Below are 22,102 nucleotides of genomic sequence, written 5' to 3' on the forward strand. Positions count from 1 at the left end.
GTGAGTCTAACGGGTGGGCTTTTTCTCAGCTGCCCAGTAGCATTGGATGTAGGTCTGAAGTGCTTATTTTCTCTGACATTCTTGAACTGTGGACTGTGCGATCTTCCAGAGACTTTCTCTCGGGGGTAGTTGTAATCCCAACTTGTGCTCAAAAATAAAGAGGAGCTCTTCCTTTCTTAAAGAAGATCTGCAGCGCTCGTTCTCTTAGGGATCCTAGCTTTGTAAAATATAAACCTAAACGTTATCCTTATTTCTTCAAAGTGTTCTGTGAATCGGGCCGCTTTTCTCATTCTGTTTATTTATATTTGTGCGTTGTTTTTATTTGAGTGTAACAGACACTCATTTTCCCTTAGTCTCAGGTATACAATACAGCGATCCCGCAAGTGTATACGTTATGCTTGCTCAGCACTCGTGTAGCCAATCTTTTTTTTTCATTATTGCCTTCTCTCCCTCAAGGAACAGTTTAGACGTTTCCCCCCACTAATGGTCTCCCTGTGACATTTTACTACCACAGATATAATGCAAATCTATTTATATACTGCATTTATACCTTTACTTTATACATAAGAAAGTAAGATTTTTTTCAGCCTCTTGGGATGATACTGCACCCCACTGAGAATACATTCTCTTCATAGTTGTATTTTGTTTTCGCTCTTGTTTCTGGTTTTGTTTTTTATGCTAACATTGTATAGAAGAAGACAGGCTTGGGCTTTGGAGTCAGGCAGACCTTGGTTTGAATCCTGGTTTGTTTTGGTTTGTTTAATTTAGTAATTATTCAGCCCCAATGATTGAGCTTAATCTGAGTCCCGGTTTTCTCTTTTTATGATCCCTGTTTGAAGTCTTTGAAGCCGAATGAGATGGTAGAATATGAAAACTCCCCGCACGGTGTTCAACATTGAATAAATAGTAGCTTAAAGAAGTCCTAGAATGCAGTCACTGTTGTTTTCCTAAGATGGTGTTCTGACAGTTTTAGCAATTCCCTCTGGCCACACCAAAGAATAAGAACAGTCCTTTATTAAAGTAATATTTGCGTGTTGGCTGTGTGGCAAGTCCTGTCGTAAGATTCTTATATGTATTATTTTATTTACTTCTCAAAACATCTTACGGTGTCTCTATGTCCCATTTTTTTTTAGCGGAAAGAACTGTTTTTGCAAGACTTGTAACTTACCCGAGGTCACACAGCTCTTAGGTGCTTCAATGGAGGCTTGACTTGTTTCTCCAGCACTAGGTACTCAAAAGGATAGAACGATTCTTGTCCTATACAAAAACCTGCACAACTCAAATTTGAAAATTAATGTGGTCTTGGTTCTTTACTTCTTTCCCCCGTCATTGCTGAAATCCCATATTGTGACATTCATAAATTTCTCATGGTGGTGAACAGGTCCACTGAAGGAATATTTAAGAAAAAATTAGAGACTCCCCAGTGAAATATCTAAAATGCTTTTTCTGTATCCTTTAATATCACATGCTTATTCATTTATGCTTTATACATATCCGCCTGCATACGGCATATGTTACAGACTAGCCCAAGTGGAAGTGTATTTCCAAGACTCGTGAATCATCAGTAGTAATTTGAACGGCATCGGATGCTGTGATACGAGGTCTTCGGTGTGTGCTATTACCCGTCTCTGTGTATGACAAACTTAAATCCCATTATAAAATGACCTCAATTGTCTATAAGTTACTCAAAGTTAAGAAGTCAGGTGGCATAATTATAGCATTTTTCATTGATCTTCTTAGGCTGGCAAGAGAAGTGTGAACGTCTCCCACTTAAAAAGTACGGAGGCACAGAAAAGCCATTGATGGTAGCAAAACCCTAACAGGGTCCTATGGATGTTGCTGAGGAAGCAGTGTTGAATTCTGGTTTCTCAATCTGGAAATGAAAATTTAAGGTTTAATCAAGCACATTCTTTTTCCACCAAAAAAAAAAAAAAAAAAAAATCTCTTTCTGTTGTGACTTCACTTGTCCGCAGACGTCAGTTCCTTTATTCTGTTTTGTTAAATAGGATTAGAAGGAAGAACAACCCATTCACAACTTTTTAAGTTTTTTTTTTTTTTAATAGCATCTGGACTACATTTCCACTTTATTAACAATATAAGTGAGACCTTTTGAAGTGAGGAGACAAATTCACATTTCTTCAGAAAAAGCATCACTAAATTAACATCAGATCTTGTATGTGGAATCTGACTTGGGTTCTTCAGGAATGGAGAAGGCACTCCATCTGATATAAATTGGGCTTGAATAACTTCAGGTATTTTTACTGAGAATACTAGAAACAGTTAAAATCATGACCAGAGCCTGGGGTTAGAAATACGTTTTTCTACAGTAATAAACCGATCACCTCACCGTTTTTTGGTCTCGGTTTTCTCTTATGTAAAAAGAAGATCCATCATTCAGCGTAATTTAATAAATATTTACTAAACACTTCCTACTATTTGCCAAGTACTGCACTAGTTATTGGAGTAACGGGATACAAGGTGGCAAACTGCTTTGTGATGTTTTAAACACTAAGTATCATTCTATACAATGAGGACCATTGCTAAAACACTCCTTTTACTTGGCAGAAACCCATTTTGTAAAATTATATAATTTTCCTACCTAAAAACTCTTCAGTTAATGACTAAGAATGTGGCTGTCATAATCATAATCTCAATGCCTCATTTATTCCAAGTGGTAAGTCTTAACACCCTTGGGTTGGTTTTCTGTAGATACCAAGTGAATTTTGAGAACGTAACTATTGCCTTTATACCTGAAAGTTTTCTTTGCTTATAATTTGGAGGGTAATACTCTTATTATTTACTAAAGAATCATTTATGTAGGATCCTGTTTCTCCTATTTCTGTATTTTATTCTAGTCCCCAGTGAAAACATGAGTCTCCACACACATTGTTCTAGAGTTACATGCGTTGATCAGTGTTCTAAGAGTAAGATTTTAGTTCTGTCGTCCAGATACTCTGGATCACTTTAAAATTTCCTAGCTTCATTTATCATTCAAATTGAAAATGGGATGGTTTTTCAACAATTGAAAATGGCAGAGGCTAATGGGGAGTGATGGAGGGAAAAGAAACCCCAAATTTTTGAGGAGCCATGATATATTTTATGAATACAGTCTTTCCACGCTAATGATGTGGTAGAGAATCAGTTAAAGAAATTGATTGGGTAAAATACTGTAAAAACTTAGCTGTGGTAGAAATAGCTGTTTTGTTAAATCATGTATCCATACGGCAGTGTGATTGTGTGACATCTGTATTTTGCTGATTTGGAACTGATTTGTGATTTGGCCACATTTAACCTCACTCAGTTGCTTTCCTTTTGTTATCTGTAGTTTCCTATGCAATACAGATCTAAATAATAGATTTCAAGGACCCTAGAGGGTGAAGTAGGGAGGAAAAAGGAGACCAAGAATGGCATAGACAAAGGGCAAATGGGTGGGTTTTGAGAAGAAAGATTATGTGTAAAAATCAAACTATAAAAAGTATTGTTGACCAATTTATTTGACCAATTGTTGTTCTGTCGTTCAACTCAAAATAGTGCATTTAATCCTGAAAGTAAATATTAGCTTTCCTGACTGAAATTTTATCTACAAAAGACTAAACACTGGAGGGCATATTCTGTAAGCAAAGTAAATATGTTGTACCCCCCCATGCACAGGTGATCTTACCTTTCCTGTGATGGAGAAAGGCCTACATCTCTTATCTTCACTATGAACTAAGTGGCCTTCCCATTAACAACCACAGATGTAACTCTCACCTTTCTGAAACTCAAATTACTCATCTGTATAATGAGAGGGAACTTCAAGATACCTCCTAGTGCTAAAATTACATAAGGCAGTCATCATAAAATTGGACATGGTCAGGTTGAAACACTTCATTATCCTCTCCAACCCGTTAAACAAATTTTATTTGAGCACGGTGATACTTTAAATATTTTATTTCATTTTGCTTTGAAAGAAAGCAGGATAAGTACCATGCAATTTTTACTGTCAAACGTGACATAAAAAAGCTATACACAAACTATCATTCATGGTCTCCTATTTTTCTTTAACTTGTCTCATATCCAATGTATTTGTCATTGTGAAACTGCATTGTATATGTAATTGTTCATGTTTCTATTAACTGTGTTACTAAATTTTTTCCTCCTCAAGGACTTGTTGCTGGTACTGTAATTGGTACCCTAATTCTAGGCAAAATTGTCTGGCACTATGGAAAATCAGGGTGAGCAGAAATTCTGATGATTTAAAAAAAATTGTTCTTAGCTTCTTTCCAGTAAAACCTGACACTGTATCAGAAGGTAACTTTCTTAGCTTAATTGTATGCTTTGAAATCTATCTCTATTCCTTTTCTCTGTAATTACAACCCTGGGTCAACAGACTTTGTGTCTTTTTTTTTTTTTAATTTTTCAGTAAATTCAAGGACATTAACATTTCAAAGGCAAATGATTTGAAAGCCAAATTCTCACTTTGCCATCCATTAATCAAATCACCTTGTGTCCCTACTCAGTACAACTTATGATAGGATCTGTGTTACACAGAGCAAAACCCCAAGAAAAGTCAGACTCTAACATATTATTAATGTTGTCTGTGGGTAGCCTTTTTCTGAGTCGTATTTATTAAAACACACCAAAACAGCTAAAAACAGCCCATTGGTTAGGAGGGCGGGCTCAGGAGCCTGACCACTGGCTTTGAATCCACCTGGCTCTACACTTTATGTGCTATGTGACAACGGGTAACTTCATCTCTCTAATGCCTCCGTTTTCTTATTTGTGAAGTGGGAGGGGCATAGTACCTGCCTCAGGGGATGGTAGTAAGGATCGAATGAGTTGCCCGCCATAAAGAAGAAGGTAGAATGTTGCTTGGCACATGGAAAGCCCTCAGATGGTAAAACAGCAACACATTAAAAAAAAAAAAGTCAGCATGATTTGGAACATCTGACCTGCACTAAACGTATTTTAAGTATGATGCCTTGGTTGGCTCTGACATTTCCTGTCAACAGAGGATTATTTAACTTGACCCTCCTCTGTTCAGAAACCTTACTGTAGAGTTCATATAAACTTGAATTATTTCTAAACTGCCCTGATGCCTATCTATTTTTTTATCAATTCAAAACAACCATATATTTTTTATTAATTCAAAACAACCATATATATATGTATATGTGGTATATGTATATATATACTTATGTACATATACATAGATACATATGCATTACATATGTATATATATACATATACATATGTATATATATACACATATACCACATATATACATACCATATATATACATATTACCACATATATGCATATATATACATGTATGTATACATATATATATGTATACATACATGTATACATATACCACATATACATACATATATGGTATACATACATGTATACATATACCACATATACATATATATGGTTGTTTTGAATTAATAAGAAATATATGGTTTTGAATTGATAAAAAAATAGGCATTAGGGCAGTTTAGAAATAACTCAAGTATACATATGTATACATGTATATATATATCTATATGTATCTATATGTATATACATATAGATATATATAGATATATATGTTATTTATTTATTTTGAGAGAGAGAGTGCAAGCAGGGAAGGGGCAGAGAGAGAGGGAGAGAGAGAGAATCCCAAGGAGGCTCTGTGCTATCAGCACAGAACTGGATGTGGGGCTCAATCCCATGAACTGTGAGACCATGACCTGAGCCAAAATCAAGAGTCGGATGCTTAGCCGACGGAGCCACCCAGGCCCCTCAAAACAACTATATTTTAATGCTGTTACTAAATGGCTTGTTTTAATTTGGGGGTTGATGTGAGCTATCTACTTTTTACCCTCTGTAACTCTTACCTTTCTCCTTAAATTAACAATATGATTTAAGCCTATTATAAGCTAAATTATGTAAATGTTCTTTAAAACACTGAATGGTTCAGTCTTCTGGTAAAATTATCTGACCACTGGGTCCTGGGCTTCGTTTTTAAAATAGTTTTTACAGCTATTTGTTTACTGCCAATAAAGTATTCTAGATATATATATATATATATATATATATATATATATATATATATACATATATATATATTATATATGTATATATATATTATATATGTATATATATGTATATATATATACATATATATGTATGTATGTATGTTTTATTGCTATAATAGCAAATGTAGTAAAAGAGTTCAGATTTTTCAGAAGCTTTTTAAGAACGTGGTTTAGAGTTCACCAAAAACATACAGAATTCTAAGACCTACTAAGTGAGTTGCATTGGTACAGATGCTTTAGCAAAACTACTGTGGCAAAAACAGTAGACTGCCCATCTTCTGTACTTCTTTGCCCTCATTCCAGCTCTCCTCTTGAATTAGAGCATTATCAGTTTGCCTTCCAAAGCCAGTGCTTGGTAGGTGAGAGGGGTGGAAGGGAAGGTGGAGTGTATTGGGCGCTCTCTGGGCTGCTTCAGTTTCTTTACTTACTTTAGTAAAATAATCAGCCATGATGGTTTTAATAGGATGAAAAGTGCTGAGACATAGAAGGAGAAAATACCTGTTTTGAATTTCACTGGGGTTTTGCAATAAACCTAGTTCCCCTATTTCTGAATCAGAGAAATTTGCGCAAACCCCTGAGGAGGAATTTGCCTTTTTCAAGTGCCCTTAAAAAAACACTCCACTTGCCTAGTTTTGCAAGTATAAGCTGTTGAAGGTAAGAGCAAAGTTCATACATTCCTGGTTACACTCCAGATCTCATACTGATTTAATTAAACATTGGATCTTGGGGCGCCTGGGTGGCTCAGTGGGTTGAGCGTGCGACTTCAGCTCAGGTCACGATCTCGCGGTCCATGAGTTCGAGCCCCGCGTCAGGCTCTGGGCTGATGGCTCAGAGCCTGGAGCCTGCTTCCGATTCTGTGTCTCCCTCTCTCTCTGCCCCTCCCCCATTCATGCTCTATCTCTCTCTGTCTCAAAAATAAATAAATGTTAAAAAAATTTTTTTAAAAAAAACATTGGATCTTAATAGGGACTGGGAAAAGGGTTAATGAGTATGAAGATGATAATGTACCTTCACCTGGTGATCCTTCATGTTTGCCTATCAAAGGATTTGCTTACTTCTTTTTAGAAATGTTGGGTTTGGGTGATGAGTTTTAGTTCAAAAGAGGGACCCGGTTGTAAGGGAATGCTGATCTTGCTTTTCGGTTGAAATTACCATTCTATAATTCAATTGGTGTTTTCCTTCTCCACTACTCAGCTCTTATTACATACATGAAAACAGAAAAGCATGCAGTTGTCTTTCGTAATTTCACCATGATTGGTGATACCTCAGAAGTCAAACCTCTGGTCAGTTCTAAAAGGTATATGGTTTTATAAAGTCGCATCTCTGTGTCTTGCAGAATGTCCATCAGTACACTGGGGCGGGACTTAACCTGTGACTGTTCAAGGACCTGTCAGAATTGGTTTTCATTATTGAGTGACTAACTCATTGAGTCTCTCATTCGCGTGCCGTGTCCTCCATTCTGTGTTCATCGTCTCGCCTTGGGTTTTGCACTCAACTTATTGTAATGACTGGATGCTAGCAAAACCACAAATATCTCGTCAAACAAAAGGTGGATGCATTAGGACTTACAAATAGGAATGCCTTTCTTATGACTGTTTGCATCGTGAGATGATTGGCTTCTAGTGTATTTGTATTTGTATTTCTCCGGTTTCGTTGGTGGCTTTTAGAATTTCCAGTGTGTAGGAAATATTAAAATTGGTTTTACGGTATCTTTCATAAGTCACGTTTATAGATCTTATAGCCTTTTTATATTATACAAAATTATGATGCAAAAATACCATAATATAAACGTATCTGTGAAATTTTTTGGGTGTCTTTTTCTAGGTGTCTTTTGATGAAACTTTCCTCTATTGCACATGTAGCAGGGGTTTTCATTGACTTTTATTCTGAAAGTATCTTCATTGAGTCTAATTTGACTGCTTATTTTCAAGAAACTAAAAAACTCAGGTATCCTAGTTTAGTTGGTGTTGCTATAGCAACTAAATACTAAAGTCTACCCTGGCTGAGGTTGGATAACTTACTAATTTCCATTTGTTTTGCATGCTACATTAACGGATTAATTTTCATCATTTATCACATAATAACCAAAAGATTAATGTGTATCATCAGTCAATAAAATTATTTTGATTTTAATTTTCTTTTTTAACTTTCAGGACACACATGTATAACATTGACAGTTTTGCTTATGACGCTAGTAACCATTGGCTAGCTGACTTAGCCGAAGAAGAGATCAGAAGAAAATATACACAAGTGTGCAGAATATTTCTAGTTTCTTAGAACCTTGTGGAGGAATGGACACAATAAATGTAATAGTGCTCGTCATTTTTCATGTTATCACTGTCTTTACGGGGCATAGGAAAATCAATGGAGCAAGTCTGTCCGAAACCTCTTGAAAATAGAACCACTTGCAAGATTTAGAGTGATTACTTTCCTTAAAGCGTAGGAAAGTGCAGAGGTTTGTTCATGCTTAGAATGTGAACGTGAATGTGAAGGAAATAAGTGAGTTTTTTCACTAGATGTGTAATGTTACTTTTGTTTACAAAGAAAATTAAATATTAAAAACAGTGATTGGATATTGAAAACAAAAAACCGGAAGTCTCTTCTGAGCAGACTTGCCAAAGAGAGATGAACCGTATTGTAAAATAACTCTTGACTATTAGGCATTGTCCTGTTTTCTTATTCCATTATAATGAGGCTGAAGGCGTTGGCAAAATTTTTTAAAGGAAAAATATGCTAATGACCCAAGAGCATTGATTTTTCTGGGGTTAGTTGGTGGAAATGGGGGAACACAGAATGAAGAAGTAATTCTTTGGCTATAATTTTGTTTAAAAACAATCTTTTTTTTTTTTTTTTGGAGAAAGACCCCTGTGAAAGGTTGAAAGGTATCTTCATTGACTTAATGTCTTTAAAAGTATATTACAACATTAACATAAGAGTCTATATTTCTGAAGTAGGGGGTGTTCATAGCCAAATCCTAAATCTTATTCTTTTGTAATATTAAGATTAATTTATTTATATTTATTCATGTCAATGAACGCATTGATTTTACATGTATAGCAAGAAAAATTCAAGAAGATATGTAAAGAAAAATTTATTTTCCCTAAATGGAAATAAATAATGGATTGCATTTTTGTCTCATGTAGTACTTGAAATTTATTTTCTTAAATATAAATATTTATTTCTAAATAGGAGATTATTTTCCTGCATCTCATAAGTACTTAATAATGCTATCATTTGGTTCTCCTGGTGCGAAACATTTTCAGTTACTTTTATTTACTTATTTATTTATTTAGAGAGTGAGCGTGAGCAGGGGAGCGGCAGAGTTAATTTCTTTTAACATTTTTTAATAAAAAAAAAATTTTTTTTTTCAACGTTTACTTATTTTTGGGACAGAGAGAGACAGAGCATGAACGGGGGAGGGGCAGAGAGAGAGGGAGACACAGAATCAGAAACAGGCTCCAAGCTCTGAGCCATCAGCCCAGAGCCCGACGCGGGGCTCGAACTCACGGACCGCGAGATCGTGACCTGGCTGAAGTCGGATGCTTAACCGACTGCGCCACCCAGGCACCCCAACATTTTTTCATTTTTGAGAGACGGAGAGAGACAGAGCATGAGCGGGGGAGGAGCAGAGAGAGAGGGGACACAGAATCCAAAGCAGGCTCCAGGCTCTGAGCCGTCAGCACAGAGCCCGAGGTGGGGCTTGAACTCACGGACCGCAAGATCATGACCTGAGCTGAAGTTGGTCAGTTAACCGACTGAGCCACTCAGGCACTGAGAGAGAGAGAGAGAGAGAGAGAGAGAGAGAGAGAGAAAATCTTAAGCAGGTTCCACGCTCAACACAGAGCCTGACTCGGGACTTGGTCTCATGACCCTGGGATCATGACCTAAGCCAAAATTTCAGCAAGAGTCCCATGCTAAACCAACTAAGCTACCCAGGTGCCCCTTAAGTTACTTGTAAATTACGCCATATTGTACTACCTCAAGCATGTCATATTCTCATATAAGAGTTGTGTCACTTGTTATTAATTTACCTAAGGACAATCACATTACTTTCTAGATGATTATCCATTCTTCTCATCTTACCGATTACGTTTGAAGGGCTGGAATAGACTAGCATATACATATAACTAAATTTAACAATAATTATTTTGCCATATTGCTTCATCCATTTTGTTGTTAAAGTATTTTAAAGTAAACGTCATATGCATCATGGTATTTCACTATAAATACTTCAGTATGCATTTCTAACAAGAAGGACATGTTTTCTACCTAACCACAATCATCACAACTAACGAGATTAACAATAATTTCCTAATAGCTTCTAATATTAGGAAATTTTTTGAACTTTCCTAGAAGTTCTGCATTTAGCCACACATAGCTACTAATCCATTTGTTTGTTAAATAAGAGGGCCTGCTCCGCCTACTTTGTGACAGTTTGGTGCTTCCTGGGGTAGCAGCGAGCATAACACTGATTCAGTTATTTAGAAAAACACCTGAGCGCCTACTATGTGCAGGTAACCATGTGCTAGGTGTGTGCTTACCAAGATCTACAACACAGTGGCTACCCCCAATTTGCTTATGTTCTATCACAGGAAAAGCAAAACTAACACAGTGAGAGAAAAAGTGTAGAATTAACAAATATTACAGCAATCACCTGTACAGAGTACAGGGAGTATCTAAGCTATCTTTGCTACACGAGTGCGTGGTGGGCAGGGAGGCGTTAGAGACAGGATGTGAATTAAGGAAGGGCAAATAGATGAGATTCACATAGCAGGAATGGAAAGTGCAAACGCAGTGCGCCCAAAGTAGGAAAGGCTCACGGAGAAGACTTGTGTTCAGTGGAGAAGTAAAAATGGTAAGTTCCGCATAATTATTCTGTATGATTAAAGTGGAATCAATGGACACAGGTTTATAATCACAGGAATTTCAGATATTGGGAAATATTGAACTTCAGCAATACAATACACTGAGTTAACCTTTATATCTTATTGTTTAGATAAAGGTAAAGCTGAAAAAATATTTAATAGTTACCTTGAAGAAAATAAACAGTAGGCATATTGGGGCTAATGGCATTGTCTTACAGGATTTATAACTACTTTGTGTCCTGTTGTCATGAACTTGAATAATTTTATGTTTTTTCCCCAAGGTAAGCTCTCCTTTGAGATGATACTTTGATTGCAAAGATGGTATTGCCTTTACCCTTGACACTGTTGCTGATAATCCATGCAGGAAATTATACTTGCTTACCACAGAAATTTGTGTAGTATAATATTTAACCTACTATCACTATCACGTTTCTTAGAACACTTAAATATTTTTTGTCTTATCACACCCTACTACTTTTTGTTGGTTAACGCCCAAGGTGGAAATGCCTTTTTTTCTACTCAACCAACTTGAGCGTCCCCTCCACCCCCTTGCCTAAATTAAAAAACAGCTCCCTCCATGGGGCGCCTGGGTGGCTCAGTCGGCTGAGTGTCCGACTTCAGCTTAGGTCACGATCTCGCGGTCTGTGAGTTCGAGCCCCACCTCGGGCTCTGTGCTGACAGCTCAGATCCTGGAGCCTGTTTCAGATTCTGAGTCTCTCTCTCTCTCTCTGCCCCTCCTCCGCTCATGCTCTGTCTCTCTCTCTCAAAATAAAATTTAAAAACTTAAAAAAAAAATGGCTTCCTCCCTAGTCAATGCTTCTTTTGCAAACTAGTCCAGTGGTGGCTGGTTCGTTTTCATGCTCCTTGTTGTCTCAGTGTTGAGAGGTGGTGGTATTCTTTTCCTTGCTTCCCATTGCCTCTACTTCATCCATCTCAATATATTCCTTAAATTTTCTTTTAGTGTGTATTTATTTCAGAAAGAGAGAAAGAGAGAGCATGAGCTGGGGAGGGACACAGAGAGGGAGACACAGACTCCGAAATGGGCTCCAGGCTCTGAGCTGTCAGCACAGAGCCCCACTCTGGGCTCGAACTCATGAACTGCGAGATCATGACCAGAGCTGAAGTGGGATGCTTACCTGACTGAGCCACCCAGGCGCCCTTCCCATATATTCTTTAAAAGTGTATCTGTTCTTTACTCCGGTAGGACAATTTACTAATATATTAAGTTTTTTCCCTATAGTTTTCCCTTTCTCAACTCCAAGCGGGTAGCAAATTTTGGTCTTCCTTGCTCTAGGGGAACATCCTGACTTATGGGAGCAGAACCACTAAAAGACATCTCTCTTCCTTGCTGTTCTCTGAAATCCTATACTCTCATCATAGACTAACTAAGCTGGTGGGGCGGGGGGGAGGTAGAAACAGAACCAGGAAGAGGGAAGATTCCTGTGAATAATAAGACAGATGTTGCTAACAACCTCAAAGTCTCTGAACCAGGCATCCTGACAGCTTCTGGAGTGAAAAGGTAAGGACTCAGAGGTATATGATGGGAAGCATAATGTTATATTTTGAAGTTGAGACTAGCAGGATTTGTTAAAGGATTAGGTGTGCAGTTAAAAAGGCAAGAAAGGAATTAAGGATGACACTAAGAGCTTTAGCCTGAGGGACAGAAAGGGGGAGGTTGCACTTACTAAACCTTAACTCCCTTGGGGAAGACTTTTGTAACAGAAAGGTCAGGAGTTTGTGTTCCTACATGTAAGTTTAAGATGCCTTTTAGGCATCAAAGTAGAGATGTTGTATAAGTAGTCAAAAATACAAATCTGGAACTCTGAAGCGGGGTTCTAGGCTTGAGATGTATATGTGGGAGTCATCAATAAGAGAATATGTGTCAATGAACCCAAGTGATGAAAGCAAGAGGAAGACAGATTCAGCATTAAGGTTTACGATATGGACATCATTGGTGGCCTTGAGCAAAGCTCTTTCAGTACCGTGGTTGTGAGTCAAAGCCTAGGTTAAGAGGCCAAAAAGCGACTGGGACAAGAGAGATTAAAGATGGCCAACACAAGTGAATACAGACAACTTTTTTGAGACGTTCTGCAGAAAAGTTTGGGCAGAGAAATGTTCGTTGGAACATACTGGGAGCTTAAGAAACATGCCATTTTAAAATATGGGGAGAAGTATATCATGGTATACACTGATGGGTATGATGCAGGAGAAAGAAGGAAAGATTTCTAGCTCTTGAGGAGGCGAGAGGTAATTGACTCCATCCGGAAAAGTGGTATAATTAGTGGTCAAGAGCATGAATTACGGAGACAACCTGCCTGCGCTCAAATCAAACTCACGCCATTTAACAACTGTGTGACTTTAGGAAAATTCCTTGCCTGTGTACCTTATTTATCTATCTATAAAGTGCCTTTCCATCTGTGAAGTGGTGATACATAGGATGCTGCGAGAAGTAAGTTGATAAACATAAAGGGTTTAGAATAGTGCCAATCACATAGGAAGTGCTCAGGAAGCTTTAGCTGTTATTAGTGCACAAATGGAGAGCCTGGCCTTAGATAGAAGTAGATAGAGCAGATCATCCATAGTTAATAGGAAGGAAAGTAGCATATAAAGTTTCATCTGCAGAAGCGTGTGGGATGCCATGGTGGCAACTTCTGCAAATTTCCTTCTACTTTTTTATCGACATAGAAAGCAAGGTCATCGCGAGTATGAAGTATGTGAGGAGGTGTTATACATTTGAGGAGAGGAAGAGAAGGAAAAGACTGGAGACATTTAGTAAAATTAGTGGGCGAGTTGGTGTGAGTGCTCGTGAATCGAGATTGCAACCATTGAGCTTGGAGTGGCCCAGACATCTAAAGATGACGGCAGAAAAGAAGGTAGCAGGTGATGTATTCTGATGGCATGAGATTCGAAGGAAGGGGCTTTGTGGTGAGGGAGGAGGGAGATTGGCCTACAAGTATCAATAACGAAAAACATAAGGCACCAAGTTCACATCCAGGCCTGGTAATATGTGGAGTGAGGGAGGTCAACAAGGGATGCTTTTGCCCTACCAGAGATTTGTGTGCAAGTTCAAGCGCAATGTACATTCCTCTTCCACTCCTTGTTATCATAATCTACTTTCCCATCCCTCACTCATGTTTACTGAGGGTCTTCTACGTGTCATACATTAAATATACATTAGATCTGGTCTGCTCAGAAATCCTAGATGCAATGAGACTCCAGAACGAGATTTCTAAATATCATCGTCCAATAAAATAAATCCAAGTTCCTTGGAGAAAAAGGCCGATACTAGTGCTGGGGCAGGGAAAGTAGAGGATGACCCTGAAACATCTTGTAGTATCCGAAATTGATGGGTTCAGAAAATAAATGCTCAAAAAATGATGGCAACCTGTCAAAAGGACTCAGAAGCCAGCTTGAACAAGCTCCCTTTGACCAAATCTGGGACAATTAGAAAAAAAAAATAATGGCAATGGATTGTAATACATAGGAAAAAAGTGAAAACTTGAGTGCATGCTGGTATAAATAAATAAATGGGAAAGAAAATTCCTTTTTTTTTTTTACAGCAGAATTCCAATGAATACATGTACAAGGAACGATTTAACTAGAAAATCAGCATTTGGCAGCCCTCGTTGTAACGATACTTTCAGGCAAGAGTCCTCAGTGGATTCTGCAATTAGTGAGTGAGGGAAAGCCTGATGAGAAATAAGAGAAGTATATAGTCTCCAAATTTTCCTCACAAGACACATTACAATAACTTCCTCACAAGTAACTTTATAGTAGAGAAACCTGACAGACACTAATTCAGCCAATTGGTCAAAATTAACATTCCCAGTAATGGACATGAGGTTCCTCCTGATAGGACATGCTGAGAAAAATGCAGCATCATTTCTGGGTTATTTCTGCCAAACATTGCATAATCTGGATCGAATTATGAGGGAGCACCAGAAAAAAAGTAATTTGAGGGACATTTTTACAAAATGGCCTGCCTGTGCTTTTCCAAAGCAATAAGGTGATGAAAATCAAATAGAAGAAAGAAAAAAATGAAGATAAATGTAAAAATCATTCAAATGGAAAACAGAAAAATAAGAGAAAACCAATGAAACCAGAAGTTAGGTCTTTAAAAAACAATTGATGAACTTCCATTTGGCTGGTAAAGAATACAGAGAAAAGACAAAAATCACCAGTATTAACAATGCAATAGAATACATCACTCACTACAAAGCCTGGTCATTAAAATAAGCAAGAAGAGCCCCCTCAGTGGCTCAGTCAGTTAGACGTCTGACTTCTGCTCATGTCATGATTTCATGGTTTGTGAGTTCAAGCCCCCACATGGGGCTCTCTGCTGTAAGCACAGAGTCGGCTTCAGATCCTGTGTCACCCTCTCTCTCTGCCCCTTCTCCGCTCGCTCTGTCTCTCTAAAATATATTTTAAAAAGAAACATTTTAAAAAGAATGTATAAAAGAACAATAAGAATATCAACTTTATACCAATAAACTTAACTTTATATCAATAATTTAACAAATTAGATGAAATGAGCAAATTAACTTGAAGATATTAATTACAAAGTCTGACCCAATAAGAATAGAAAACTTGAATAGACCTCTATTAATTGAAGAAATGGAATTTTTAGGGGCGCCTGGGTGGCTCAGCCGGTTAAGCATCGACTTCAGCTCAGGTCATGATCTCATGGTTCGTGGGTTTGAGCCCTGCATCGGGCTCTGTGCTGACAGCTTGGAGCCTGGAGCCTGCTTTGGATTCTGCGGTTCCCTCTCTCTCTGCCCCCTCCCCACTCACGTTCTCTCTCTCTCTCAAAAATGAGTAAACATTAAAAAAAATTTTAAATAAAAAATGGAACTTTTAATAAAAAATCTTTTCAAAGAGAATATTTCATGCTCAGATGGCTTCTTCACTGGTAAAGTCAAACATTTAAGGAAGAAATTATACCAATCCTACACAAACTCGTTCGGAAGGTAAAGATACTTGCAAACTTACTTTATGAGGCTAAAGACATTCCAAGAAAAGAGGACTATAAACCAATATCCCTCATAAACATAGACACAAACATCCTTAAAATTTTAGCAAAGCAAATCCCACAGTATATAAAAGATTTATGGTACATCACGATCAAATAAGTTTTTTTCCAAGGAGTAAAAGTTTGGTTTAACATCCAAAAATCAATGTAATTCACATACTCATAAAATAAGAAAGAAAACCACATTATCATTTCAGTAGATGCAGAATGAGCATTTGATAAAATCCAACAGAAATTCATGTTAAAATCTCAGCAAACTGGGGCGCCTGGGTGGCTCAGTCTGTTAAGCAACTGACTTCGGCTCAGGTCATGATCTCAGGGTTTGTGAGTTCGAGTCCCGCGTTGGGCTCTGTGCTGACAGCTTGGAGCCTGGAGCCTGCTTCAGATTCTGTGTCCCCTTCTCTCTCTGTCCCTCCTCCACTTCTGCTCTGTCTCTCTCTATCAAAAGTAAACAAATGTGATTTTTTTTTTATTCTCAGCAAACTAAGAAGAGAAGGGAAATTTCTTAATCTAATTAAGGGCATCTTCCATAAACCTACAAATGTCATCATACTCAACAGTGACAGGCTCAATGTTTTCTACCTAAGGACAAGTCATGGATATCCACCCCTTCTATTCAACAGTAATCTGGAGGTTTTAGCCAGTTCAATAGGGAAGAAAAAGAAACGAAAGTCAATGAATTGGAAAGGTAGAAGTAAAGTTGTCTTTATTGGCAGATGGCATGATTATGTACCTAGAGAAGAATCTACCAGAGCTAATAAGGGAATTTAGTAAGGTCACAGGACACAATGTTAATACACAAACAACAATTTTACTTTGATATATTAACAACACACAATTAGAAAATGAAATTTAAAAACAACTGTTTCCAATAGCGTCCAAAAATGTGAAGTATTTAGAGATACATTCTTTACACCGTGTCAAGAACTCTACAAAAATTATAAAACTTTACTGAAATTACATCTCCACACATCAATCTATAGTCCCAGCAGGGATTTTAAGAAACTGATCCTAGAAGTGCCTGGGTGGCACTCAGTCAGTTGAGTCCCACTCTTGCTTTCAACTCAGGTCATGGTCTCACAGTCTGAGATTGAGCCTCATGTTGGACTCTGCTGGGCAAGGAGCTTGCTTAAGATTCTCTCTGTCCCTCTCCCTATGCCCCTCCCCTGCTTGCACACCCTCTCTCTCTAAAAAAAAAAAAAGAAAGAAAAAAAGAAAAAAGAAACTTATCCTAAAATTTGTGTAGAAATGTAAATTTCCTCTCTTAACCCTGTTTTCACAGTTGTTTTTTAAAAAAAATCAGAAAACTAAAATCTGTATTTCTCCCAGTCCATGGAAGCTAGGAGTCTAATTGGGTCTACCATGTAAAAGCAGTCATATAATATTTGGCAGAAAATGGCATGGAGACAAAGAAGCCTGATTCACCCCAAACGGGAACAATTAAGAACAGATACTTCAAAAAGATTTGTGGAACCCTTCCTCGCAGCAGTGTTCTATACTCTCTATCTGACCAATTTATAAATACCTTAATTGGCACTGGAACGAGATTCATTGTTAAATTATCTTCCACGGCACTTGGAGCCCTGCCGGCCCAAACATGTCTATCTACAGAATATCAGTAAGGATTTAGGAATTCCGTATGCTCTGCTTTCCCTCTGATTCCTATATTGTAAGTCTCATTACAGCCAACACCACTGGTCACTAGTATTGTGGATCTGCCCCGGGGAGGTTGCTTTTTATTCATTTATCTCCTGGTCACTTCAGAATGACCGTGAATGGAGGTCAGGGGCTCTGTTCTCTTTGACACGTACAGCTTTTGCAGCCCACTTACTGCCCATGAAATCTGGGGCACCCAAAGGCTTGAACAGCCAAAGTTTTTCTAAGTCCAAGATCTTTTTTTTTTTTAAATAAACTCAAAATGGTTTATTTATTCATTTTTTAGTATATGATAATGACAACATTTTATTTATTTATTTATTTCAATATATGAACTTTATTGTCAAATTGGTTTCCATACAACACTCAGTGCTCATCCCAAAAGGTGCCCTCCTCAATACCCATCACCCACCCTCCCCTCCCTCCCACCCCCCATCAACCCTCAGTTTGTTCTCAGTTTTTAAGAGTCTCTCATGCTTTGGCTCTCTCCCACTCTAACCTCTTTTTTTTTTCCTTCCCCTCCCCCATGGGTTTCTGTTAAGTTTCTCAGGATCCACATAAGAGTGAAAACATATGCTGTCTTTCTCTGTGTGGCTTATTTCACTTAGCATCACATTCTCCAGTTCCATCCACATTGCTACAAAAGGCCATTATTTCATTCTTTCTCATTGCCACGTAGTATCCCATTGTCGTGCAGAAGATCGATTCAAGTTACGTCTGAAGGGAGCTCTCTGTGCCTCTTGGATTTCAATGCCTTTTTCCTTCCCCAGATCAGGGAAGTTCTCAGCTATGATTTCTTCAAGTACAACTTCAGCACCTTTCCCTCTCTCTTCCTCCTCTGGAATACCAATTATGCGTAGATTATTTCTCTTTAGTGCATCACTTAGTTCTCTAATTTTCCCCTCATACTCCTGGATTTTTTTATCTCCCTTTTTCTCAGCTTCTTTTTCCATAATTTTATCTTCTAGTTCACCTATTCTCTCCTCTGCCTCTTCAATCCAAGCCGCGGTCATTTCCATATTATTTAGCAGCTTGTTTATCGCATTTTTTAGCTCCTCATGACTATTCCTTAGTCCCTTGATCTCTGTAGCAATAGATTCTCTGCTGTCCTCTATACTGTTTTCAAGTCCAGCGATTAATTTTATGACTATTATTCTAAATTCACTTTCTGTTATATTGTTTAAATCCTTTTTGATCAGTTCGTTAGCTGTTGTTATTTCCTGGAGATTCTTTTGAGGGGAATTCTTCCATTTGGTCATTTTGGATAGTTCCTAGAGTGGTGTGGACCTGCAGGGCACTTCCCCTGTGCTGTCTTGAATAACTCGCCATGGTGGGCGGGGCCACAGTCAGACCTGATGTCTGCCCCCAGCCCACCGCTGGGGCCACAGTCAGACTGGTGTGTGCCTTCTCTTCCCCTCTCCTAGGGGCAGGATTCACTGTGGGGTGGCGTGGCCCATCTGGGCTACTTGCACACTGCCAGGCTTGTGGTGCTGGGGATCTGGCGTATTAGCTGGGGTGGATCCGCAAGGTGCACGGGGGTGGGAGGGGCAGGCTCAGCTTGCTTCTCCTTCGGTGATCCGCTTCGGGAGGGGCCCTGCGGCAGCGGGAGGGAGTCAGACCCACCGCCAGAGGTGTGGATCTGCAGGAGCCCAGCGTTGGGTGTTTGCACGGTGCCAGCAAGTTCCCTGGCAGGAACTGGTTCCCTTTGGGATTTTGGCTGGGGGATGGGCGAGGGAGATGGCGCTGGCGAGCGCCTTTGTTCCCCACCAAACTGAGCTCTGTCCTCCGGGGCTCAGCAACTCTCCCTCCCGTTGTCCTCCAGCACTCCCATTCTCCGAGCAGAGCTGTTAACTTATAACCTTCCAGATGTCAAGTCCCTCTTGCTGTCGGAACACACTCCGTTAGGCCCCTCTGCTTTTGCAAGCCAGACTCGGGGGCTCTGCTTGGCCGGCAGGTGGCCCCTCTGCCCCGGCTCCCTCCCGCCAGTCCGTGTAGTGCGCACCGCCTCGCCGCCCTTCCTACCCTCTTCCGTGGGCCTCTTGTCTGTGCTTGGCTCTGGAGACTCTGTTCTGCTAGTCTTCCGGTGGTTTTCTGGGTTATTTAGGCAGGTGTAGGTGGAATCTAAGTGATATGCAGGACGCGGTGGGCCCAGCGTCCTCCTACGCCGCCATCTTCCTCAGGTCCCTAAGTCCAAGATCTTAATTTTCTTAACTACACAATCCCCTCAAAAACTCAGAAGGCTTCGGATCTATTTGCTTCCTGTGCATACTGTGGGACAGATGCCTCTGCCAAATAATTTACTAAATTGAATTCTTCTTCTTTATGTGTATTTATTTCTTTTGAGAGAGAGAGACAGAGACAGAGACAATCTCAAGCAGCCTCCACCCTCAGTGCGGAGCCCAATGGGCAGCCTGACCTCACGACCGTGAGATCACGACCTGAGCCAATGTCAAGAGTCAGATGCCCAACTGACTGAGCCACCCAGGTGACTCTTCAAATTGAATTCTTAAGCCTGATCTATTTCTCTGACTCCTATTCACCATTTCATTCTTTCCCTTGTTTCTGCAGCTCTTATTCATGGGGGCTTATTTCCTTATGTGCCCAGTTGCCTTTGATTGTGCTACTCATTAGTCTTTGCAAAATTACTTGCTGGGATTCCGTAAGGCATAGGGTGAAGGTACTCTCTCCAGAGATACTTGGTTTTCCATCTACCAAATTTATTTTACACTATCACTTGGGCACTACCTTAAACCACGTTTAGGGCGTGGGGTTTCCTGACCCACTCAGGTCTCCAGAACTTGGGCTGTGAATCCTCGCAATGACTGAGCAATGGTCACAAATTCTCAAGGTTAAGTGTGTATATTTCTATTCATTTTTAGTTTTTTCTGCTTCATTCAACACTATGGCAACTTTCTCTGCAATCCTCCAGGGTTGGGTTCAGAAACAGCAAGTTGACTTTTGGTTCATTCTAAGCCTGAGGGTGGAGTCCTTTGCAAGTCCATGGAAAAGCTGGGACCACATCTGGTAAAACTTTCCACCTTGGATGGGCCTTGGAAAATGACTTCTGTTCCTCTTGCCCCATGAAATTAAAAAGATAAACGTAAGTTTCCTGCTATCTGTAAACAACCCTAGGGCAGATTTAATGTTGTTGCCAATATTCTCCCTTTCTTTTCTGGGTTCAGGTTTTCTCCCAGAGTTTTCTCTGGTAATCCCCACTCTATTTTGTTGACTTATCAATGGGTGTAAGATAATTTCTAATGCTCTAAATCCAGGTACATTAGTTTCTCCTCAGAGGGTAATTAGCCCCAATTTTAGGCCACCACTATTGAAAAATAGAATTCCTAAGCACAATGTATGTTCTTGTCATATATTCCTATGAAAATTGAAACGTTGAAAGAAAAAAATGGACACGTCAGAATAATACAATATAAGTAAATTTAAAATATTAAGTCAAAGAAAAATATATACGGTAGACCCTTGAACAATATGGGCTTGAAGTGCAAAAGTCCACTTATATGTGATTTTTTACAGGACACTACTGCAAATGTATTTTCTCTTCCTTAGGCTTTTCTTAAATTTTCTTTTCTCTAGCTTACTTATTATAAAAATACAATATACAATACATATAGTATTCAAAATATGTGTTAATTGGCTATGTTATTGGTAAGGCTTCTGGTCACCAGTAGGTTGTTAGTAGTTATGTTTTGGGGCAGTCAAAAGTTACATGCAGATTTTCTACTGTGTAGGGAGTCAGCCCCTTACCCCTGCCTTGTTCAAGGTCAGCTGTAATTTAAAGTGTTTTAAACTGTTCATAGTTGGGAAACCTGGGTGACTCAGTTGATTAAGCATCCAACTCTTGATTTCAGCTCAGCTCACGATCTCACAATTTGTGAGATCCAGCCCCACATTGGGCTCTGCACTGAAAGCATGGAGCCTGCTTGGGATTCTCTCTCTCCCTCTCTCTCTGCCTCTCCCCCGCTCATGTGCCTTCTTTCTTTCTCTCAAAATAAATAAATAAACTTCAAGAAAAATAAAATAAGAAAAATGAGAAAAATAAAATTTTTAATAGTTAAAAGCATTTCAAATTGTACAAGAAAATTTTCTCATTGATAGTGACCATCAAGATTTTCAAAGGGTCATTAAAGAATCATGATCAAGAATTATGTGGTACATTTCAAGAACAAAATTCTATATAAAAAGTTATACAAGGATACCCTTGTATAACTTGTATAGCCACCCTTGTATAGCCCTTGTATACCCTTGTACAGCCTTGTATAGCCACCATTGCGTGGCTCTGTGCCTTAAGCATTTGACTTTGGTTCGGATCATAATCTGATGGTTCATGGGTTCAAGCCCTGTGTTGGGCTCTGTGCTGAAAGCTCAGAGCCTGGAGCCTGCTTCGGATTCTGTGTCTCCCTCTCTTTCTAACCCCTCCCCTGCTTGAGCTCTGTCTCTGTCTCTCTCTCTCTCTCTCAAAATAAATAAACCCT

The 22,102-nt window shown here is 39.0% G+C and overlaps 1 protein-coding gene across 15 annotated transcripts in view; it reads left to right on the forward strand.

Moving 5' to 3' along the window:
- The window catches only part of CD55 (CD55 molecule (Cromer blood group)), a 46,640-nt gene that overhangs the window by 22,444 nt on the left and 2,094 nt on the right, over positions 1-22,102 (forward strand). For 4 of the 15 annotated variants that reach the window (XM_027074558.2, XM_053208868.1, XM_053208869.1 and 1 more), the window contains 2 exons: positions 7,257-7,359; positions 8,216-9,189. The exons of 2 other annotated variants lie outside the window; for them this stretch is intronic. In XM_027074558.2, the coding sequence (XP_026930359.2) occupies positions 7,257-7,359; positions 8,216-8,339 (227 nt within the window). In that variant the 3' untranslated portion in view covers positions 8,340-9,189. 9 more of the 15 variants (XR_003425619.2, XR_008292935.1, XM_027074563.2 and 6 more) reach the window with 6 other exon arrangements.

Source organism: Acinonyx jubatus, chromosome E4 (genome assembly GCF_027475565.1).
Source record: "Acinonyx jubatus isolate Ajub_Pintada_27869175 chromosome E4, VMU_Ajub_asm_v1.0, whole genome shotgun sequence".
NCBI classification, from domain to species: Eukaryota; Metazoa; Chordata; class Mammalia; order Carnivora; family Felidae; genus Acinonyx; species Acinonyx jubatus.